At 45.5% G+C, this 8,295-nt stretch overlaps 1 protein-coding gene across 1 annotated transcript; it reads left to right on the top strand.

Moving 5' to 3' along the window:
* Window positions 1-212: 212 nt before the first annotated feature.
* LOC127783643 (protein ACCELERATED CELL DEATH 6-like) lies at window positions 213-7,160 on the top strand. Its single transcript, XM_052310837.1, has 3 exons — window positions 213-1,041; window positions 5,774-6,357; window positions 6,459-7,160. The coding sequence occupies exons 1-3, from the start codon at window positions 213-215 to the stop codon at window positions 7,158-7,160; spliced, it is 2,115 nt and encodes a 704-aa protein (XP_052166797.1).
* Window positions 7,161-8,295: the final 1,135 nt, after the last annotated feature.

The following is an 8,295-nucleotide window of genomic DNA, read 5'->3' as shown; positions in this document are numbered from 1 at the left end:
ATGAACCTATAAATTAACGTGGATTATACGTAGGCAGATCACAACAGTGCCCAGCAAATAATTAGCTGCAACTGCAAGTGACCCTCCTTGATTAACCACAATATTATCGAGTCGTAGTGGTAGTGCCGCTGCACCAGCACCAGCACCCACCGCAAGCCCCCAGCTGCCAACCGCCCCTAGCTAGCCTCGGTGCTCCTCCACCGCCGCCCATCATGGCATCGGCAGTCAAAGCCAAACTGACGGTGGCCAAAGCAAAGGAGGACACCGCAAAGCCTCCCATGAATCCGTGGTTGCTATTCCTAGCATCGCGAGGTGATTGCGATGGGATAACCGAGCACATTCTTCTGAACATGGAAGCTGCGACGCAACAGACGAAGGCTGCTAAAGAGGAAGCAGGTGCTTGTCATCGCCGGCCTGCACCCTCTGCAGGCTCGTCGCCCCTGGACCAAGCTAACCCTGCAATTCCTACCATGGCGACGACGCAGAAAGCTTCTGGTGATGATGGGCATCAGTCATGCCTGGACCTGGAGGGGGTCACCATTGAAGGCGACACGGCACTGCATGTTCTGGCCACCTCCGGTGATGGCTGGAGCTACCTGAGGAGTGCGGAGATCATCTGCAGCAAGGCCCCGCATCTCCTGCTGGCGCAGAACAACAAAGGCGGCACGCCTTTGCACTGCGCTGTCAGGGCTGGCCATTCCCAAATGGTTTCTTTTCTAATTGATCTGGCTAATAAACCGAGGTCAAATCTGCAGGTAGCGGCTAGACTGAAGGAAGTTCTGAGAAAGGGGACGGCCTTTCTTCCCTTGCATGATGCAATCCGCATCGGAAACAAGGAAATGATCACCAAGCTTCTTGAATTCGATCCAGAATTGGCTAGTTCCCCTACGGATGAAGCAGGAATTTCACCGTTGTACCTAGCTATCGTGCTACAACGTAGTGACATCGCAAAGTTATTGCATCAAATGAGTCCAGAGAAGCTTTCATATTCGGGCCTAAGTGGACAGAACGCATTGCATGCAGCGGTTCTCCAAGGCAAAGGTACGTGTGCAATTCATATATATACCTTTTCATTTCATGTTAATTTTGTACGGTACTTCATACTTATTTTAAATCCCTCTAATCATTAATTTTTATGCTTAGGACAAGTTTTGGTCAAACTTCTTTAAAATCCCAAGCATCAATGTTATATATATTAATTAGGATACGTTTATAAATCTAATAATTTTATAATACCATGATGGTATTTTTTAAAATACAAATTTACCTATACCATTCCATGTTCTGAGAATCATCGATGGTAAGAATTTCAGAAGTTTTACTAAATTTTGTCATAAACATCAAATATTTATAACTGAAGAAGTATTATATATTATTCCAAAATATAATAATAAAACATGCCTTACAATAATCAGCATTGAGGGAGCTTGTACCTAGCCTAGCGACCTACTTTCCGAAGTTTGCCCTATGATAATAAATAGGCAATGACTGCAAACATTGCCGATTAAGTTTGCTTAAAATATACATACAATGTCAGTTGGAAAGAAGAAGTTATAAGACTCTTATGTAACAAAAGAAATTCTAACTACGTCTATATTTATAGCCAGAATTACTTTTTATAGAGGGAGGATGTGTTTAGGATAGAAGTAATGTCGAACTCTTGTCCTAAACTCTCTAGGCACCACCTGATAACTTAGGCGAGGGAATGACTAGCTGTTTTAGTTGCTCGAGGGTTATTGGTGGTACTGTGGTATATTATAGTTGTAGTAGTTTTGGGAGCAACACACAGTGTCTCAGAATATTGTAGGGTTCGGAGGATGTGTTTAGGATAGAAGTAATGTCGAACTCTAATCCTAACCTCTCTAGCCACCACCTAATAACTTAGGCGAGGGAATGACTAGTTGTCTTAGCTGTTGGAGGGATATTGGTACTGTGGTATATTATAGTTATACTAGTTTGGGGAGCAACACAATGCCTAGGAGTAGGGTTCGGTTGAAATACCCCTCTAACAAATATCATGCCTCCTTATTGTCATCGGTGTTGGATCTCCTATAACATTTTTCCGCATTCTGTTATCGGTGCTAGTCCACAACTAATAAGTGGCTCTTTTCTAAATGCCACTGTTAGATTTGGTCCTACACTTTTTCCATCGGAGAGAGAAGGTTTCCTAATATTTTGCCACTTCCGCCTAAGTGGTGTGAGAAGTAGGACTGCTAGCATGGGTGGCGTGAAAAAGTCCATTTTGCCTCTTGTAGACTCTGCAACTCAGCCACAACCTTTCCCCACACTGCTCACTTCTGTCTTATTCAAGACGGTGCTTGACGCTTATATGGATGGCGAGGGCACATAAGCTCTAGCGCTTGTGTTTGTGCAAACAGGAACCCTGAGTAGTAGAGGTTGGTGGGCTTGCATGGTCCACAGCGTGGCGGCGACATTAATGTAGAGACTATGGTGTGGCGTCAATGGAGTAGGTCTTGGCAAGCAGCAGCTAAGGCCAGCGGCAGGTGACACACACACACACACCAGATCCGGTGGCAGCTGCCTCTTCCTTGGCCTTCAGTACCGGCGCCACTTCCGGTGGATCTCGGGCTTTTGCGTCCGCATCCGCTACCATCACGTACTCCTCCTCAACCCGGACCTCCAACAACAAAGCCTCCTAGACATCATGTGTTATGAAAATAGATGCATAACGGAGACACGAATTTTTACGTGGAAAACCCTTGCGGGAAAAAACCACGGGCGCTGACCGGCAATGATCACTATAGAGGAATTGGATACAAACGCAGGGGATACATTGGGCTATCGCACCCTCCCCATGCGGCTTACAAGGGATATATATAGGAGAAATCTAGGAGTCCTAATAGGAAACTAATCCTATAAAGTAGAGTCCTATTAGATAACTAATCCGAATATATTGTGGGCCCAAAATTCGGATCACATATTTAACAATCTCCACCTTGAGACGAATTTCCCTTGTAGCATAAAAAACTTTAATCTCCAAACAACCTCGTGATGATAAAATCAATGTGCGCCAAATAGTCACTTGGACTATAATCCATAACACCCTTAATCCTGAAGAGGTAGACCATACTTCAAACTCGCCATTGGGAACAAATCCTGAATCTGTTAGTATTAACTTGTCTGAACCTAGCAGAGACGCGAAACTGGTGCACAAACTTCAAATTCGCCATGGGAATAAAATCTGGCATGAATTTCTGGAATCCAAACAGAAACGCGAAAAATTCTTGTGCACAAAACGAAGTACTTAGATCCCCTGATAACCTCCTGGTATGTTGGGTACAATGGTAGCGAAATTCGCCAAAAAAATTTGATCACCTTGTGATCTAGACAGGAGCGAGGCTCCCTCTCGACGACTTGATGTGCTTCTCTTTTTTTTTCAACATACTTCTCCTCCTAGGTAAATACCCCGCTACAAAACTTCACTTGCCATAATGAAACTTCACTTGCCATAATGAGAATATTGCATCTCAATCCAAAAGCAGTAGATCAAACTTCAAACTCGCCTTGGGAATAAAATCCTGAATCTGCTAGTACAATTTGTCAAACTCTAGCAGAAACGCGAAACACTCTGGGTGCATATAACAAAGTTGATCTCCGTATACAACCTCCTGGTAAACATGGCGTGTGAACGTAGCAATTGAAAGTGAATTTGGATTCACCTCGACAGAACCGAAGCAATGCACAGAACTTGAATTCCTGGTAAACTCCGTGTGCCACAAATTTCCAACCGTGAAAATTAATTCACGTGAACAGAACAGAAGCAATGGCTCTCGGTGGCTTCTGATTTTTCTCCACCTGTGTGTGCTCGAGGATGACACCGGCTGCTGCTTCCTCGACGTACGCGTGCGGCTGCGTAGGCATGGACGACGGCTGCTGCATCGCCTTTTTCTCCTCGCACAAAAACACCGACTCCGCGTCGGACTCGAAGCGCTGAAGGCCAATTTGATCACGGCGGAATCGATCTGGCCGAGCAGAACAGAACACGTCGACGACGACAAACACAAGTGCAACCGGGCAGCAAACTGATCAGGCCAACCAGATTTAATCGGCAGGACGACAATCGCACGGTGACGACTCCAACGCTCTGATACCACTTATTATGAAAATAGATGCACAACGGAGACACGAATTTTTACGTGGAAAACCCTTGCGGGAAAAAATCACGGGCGCCGACCGACAATGATCACTATAGAGGAATTGGATACAAACGCAGGGAATACATTGGGCTATCGCACCCTCCCCATGCGGCTTACAAGGGATATATATAGGAGAAATCTAGGAGTCCTAATAGGAAACTAATCCTATAATGTAGAGTCCTATTAGATAACTAATCCGAATATATTGTGGGCCCAAAATTCGGATCACATATTTAACATCATGCCTGTAACGCCCCGACATTCATTAGCCATAAACACAGTTAACTTACATCAGGGTGTTATGTATTACCTGTGATATAGTACCAGTCCCAGGATACACTAGCTGGTACACACAGAATAAATGTAGAATCAAAGTAAACTGCATTATTACATCACTGGATAGTAGTCCTTACATAAGTTGCTATTATGGACAGGCCCATGGATGAGCAACACAACAGCACAGAAAAACATAAAAGCGATGGCGCAGAAGCGAACACACGGAGAGACAAAGCGACTAAGCAACTATGCTCTAGGCTAAGAACCTAGGCAACTAACTTATTCCACAGGCGAGGCTTGGGGCTAGGCACAAAACATCTAGAAGTCTTCATACTCGGCTTGCTCCTGGAGATACTCCTCGGCGGTCGGGTCGACGTCTTCATCTTCATACTCTATAGATTATTATAAGGGGCGAGGATGAGTACTTAACGTACTCAGCAAGCCAGAGGAAAGAATGACATGTTTGGCTTAAACAAGGAGGCTAAGATTTTATTTGCGAAAGCTGCCTTTTTGGCAAAGTGATTTATTTCACAAAACTCCTAGTGAGTGAATCAAGTTTTTAGTTATCGGGAGGAGGCTCACGCCTCGACCTATTCCACAAGTTGCTTTGCAATAACTTGTCATGATTAACAAACAACAACTAATTTGTTTCCTCTATTAGTTTCTTCTCACAACAACACAGTCTACATAGTTATCTTAGCACAACAACGCCATCATGGCCCTAACAACACCTCGGTGTCGGACGACACCCCAGGACACATAGACTCGTTCCTAACCACATAGGTTAGCCGTCTGCCACACAGGCGGACTCTGGTAACGTTACCCTTTCCAAATAACCACTTCAGAAACATTTGTCAAACAAATCTACGCTATGAGAAACACCTTACACTCGCCCTTGATCGTGGGCATGGCTGTTCGAACAGTTCATTAATCTCTGCAGAGGTTGCACGCTTTGCCCACACGACACGAAATTGACATCGTTTACCCGTCGGTAACGAAAGTTCGTGATAAGGCCTTTCTAAAGCTAACCCATGAAAATCGCCTGCCACCTAGTTGGGCTAAGATCCATAGCCGAGTATCAGGCAATGACAGCTGCCTTAATATAAGTGTGGAAAAGATTGAAGGGGATTGAGGGGGATTAATTTCACACCTCAATAAGTGTGGAATATTCCTCTCTGAATTACCTTCAATCCCCTTAAGGAGAAATTAACCAAAAATGGTCTAATTTTCGTACTGTAGAAGTGGATTCTGTAGAAATATATTTATGTTCAATTCCTCTTCTTAGCTACTGCAAAGTTTGTATGCCACAACCTAGTTTGACTTGAACACCACATATGCAGAGATGACTGAAATGTTACTGAATTGGAACAAGGACCTCGCAGAACAAGTTGACAAAAATCGAAGCACGCCACTTCACTTCGCTGCATCACTTTGTAAAGACTTCGCTGCATCACTTAGTGAATATACTGTAATAACGTGGATGTCACGCACTCCACTCATTCCAGTACTGCTAGCCAACCCAGTTCAGTTGTACCAGCAAGATTCTGAAGGATTGTATCCGATACACGTTGCTGCATCCTCAGGTGCCATACGGACTATCAAATATTTAATTGAGGAGCAACCTGATGAGATCGCTGGTCTTCTAGATTTTAAGGGGAGGACTTTCCTTCATGTCGCTGTTGAAAGGGGCAGATGGAATATAGTTGAGTATGCTCACCGTACTCGATCATTGGCTAGGATTTTCAGTATGCAAGACAATGATGGCAACACTGCAATGCATATAGCAGTGCGGAATGGAAATAAGTACATTTTTTGTATTTTACTAAGGAACAGGAAAGTAAACTTAAATATACTAAATAATCAGGGGCAGACTCCTTTAGAAATAGCAGAGAGTAAGATTCATGAAGGGTTTTACTATGTATGGGTAATACACTTCTCACTCTTTTTGTGTTTCCACTTTCCAGTACAAACAAAGCAAAATAATTAAGTAGTTTTGAATTACAGATCCATATGTTTTCTTTGCAGAACCCAGAAAAACTGATATTGCTGGCATTAACACATTGCAATGCAAGTGGTGGTTGCCGTCGGGCAGATCACTTTCAGAAAAAACAGGCAGACGAAGCGAAGGAATCAGAGAAACTGACAACTTCAACACAAACTCTAGGCATCGGATCAGTACTAATTGTTACTGTCACATTTGGCGCAATTTTAGCCATACCTGGAGGATATAAAGCCGACGACCATTACAATGGCGGTACACCAACACTTGCTGGAAGGTATATATTCGATGCATTCACCATGGCCAACACAATAGCATTCATTTGCTCAACTTTAGCCATCATCCACCTCATGTACTCCGGAATGGCTATGGTTAGTTGGCCCCTCCGTCGCCGGCACTTCAACATATCTTTATTCCTGGCCTTCAGTTCGGTGATAAGTTTGGGTGCTGCTTTTATGCTAGGTATGTATTTGGTACTGGCTCCAGTGGCTCGATGGACTGCAATTGCAATCTGTGTAATGATGATGATTGCATCTCTATGCTTATTCACGGAGCCATTGCATGCACCCCGTGTTGCAATAGCGATGTATGTTAGGAAGGGAAATCAGGTATTGCCAGTTATTGCACGTGTTCTCCTTATTAGAACGCTAATTACATATTGGCCCTGCGTGGTAATCTTTGGCTGGGCAGCGATTTCAACTAAATATGGGCACACAAGACATGGATGAATCATGAGAGGCACCGGAGCACAGAGGTGATCGAGTAGTACAGCTGTGTGGTGAAATTAACGCATACATGCATATCTATATTTGTAATCCCATATCGTTATCCACATGATATAACTCCATAATTAATAGTTTGCTTCAGAAGCTTTGTTGTCGCATGTTGTGCTCAGACATTGTAATACTTTTTTCTGATTCCTATTTTTAACACCGAAACATTGTAATCTGCCTTATCTTAAGGTAAAATTTGCGATAGTACACTTAAAAGTTTACCATCTTTACTGTAGGATATCCAAAGAACATATATTATTAACTGTGGGACACCAAAAAACATGCATGGTAACTATCGACAGGTGATACTCGTACACCGTATCCTGAGGGCACTAGGGTACGTTGGAGTAAGGATCTATACAAAACGACATCAAACACATAGAAAAACAAGATTTATATTGGTTCAGGCCCCTCACCAACTCATCCGGCCTTCCTCTTTTCCCTCAGGCGGTGACAACGACAACCACGGTGACGACGCGTAGATCCATCGCTGGCCGTGATGACGATGGCGGCAACAGTGCTTGGATCTGCTGCCGACCGTAACGACGACAAAATCTGGATCCACCACCAACTAGCCTCGAGCGCGCAGATCGACCGCTGGCCGGGACAACAATGACGGCCGCGACGACGATGGTGACGACGCCTGGATCCACTATCGGCCGCCACCGCGTCTCCTCCACGAGCCCGTCGCCGCGCCACCTGCCGCCACCTAGCCCCAGTGAGCCCGTCGCCCCTACGTCCGCCTCCCCTCCCGCATGATCTGGCAGAGGGGAGGGCTCCTCCCCGCCAGCGAGCCCACCGCTGCCTCCCTACATCGAGCCTCCCCGCCCGCCGCCAACTTCGCCGACCCCGCCACCGCCTCCCCTCCTGCCGCCGCCGCCTCCCCTCCCACCGGATCTGGCGGAGGGGAGGGCGTGGTCGCCGCTGCCGCCTCCGCTACCTAGCCGCCGGCAGCGTGAGAGAAGGGAGGGAGAGAGGCGAGACGAGAGACGAAGAAGAGGCGAAGGTAGAAGAAACGAAGAAGAGAGAGAGCCTCGAGCCCTCGACCTTATCCCCTCGCGTTGCCTGTCGTGGTGGGCCCGCCGGCTCA

The sequence above is a fragment of the Oryza glaberrima genome, chromosome 9 (genome assembly GCF_000147395.1).
Source record: "Oryza glaberrima chromosome 9, OglaRS2, whole genome shotgun sequence".
Lineage (NCBI taxonomy): Eukaryota > Viridiplantae > Streptophyta > Magnoliopsida > Poales > Poaceae > Oryza > Oryza glaberrima.
The sequence above is the reverse complement of the archived record's forward strand: the minus strand, read 5'-3'. Positions and strand labels throughout refer to the sequence as shown.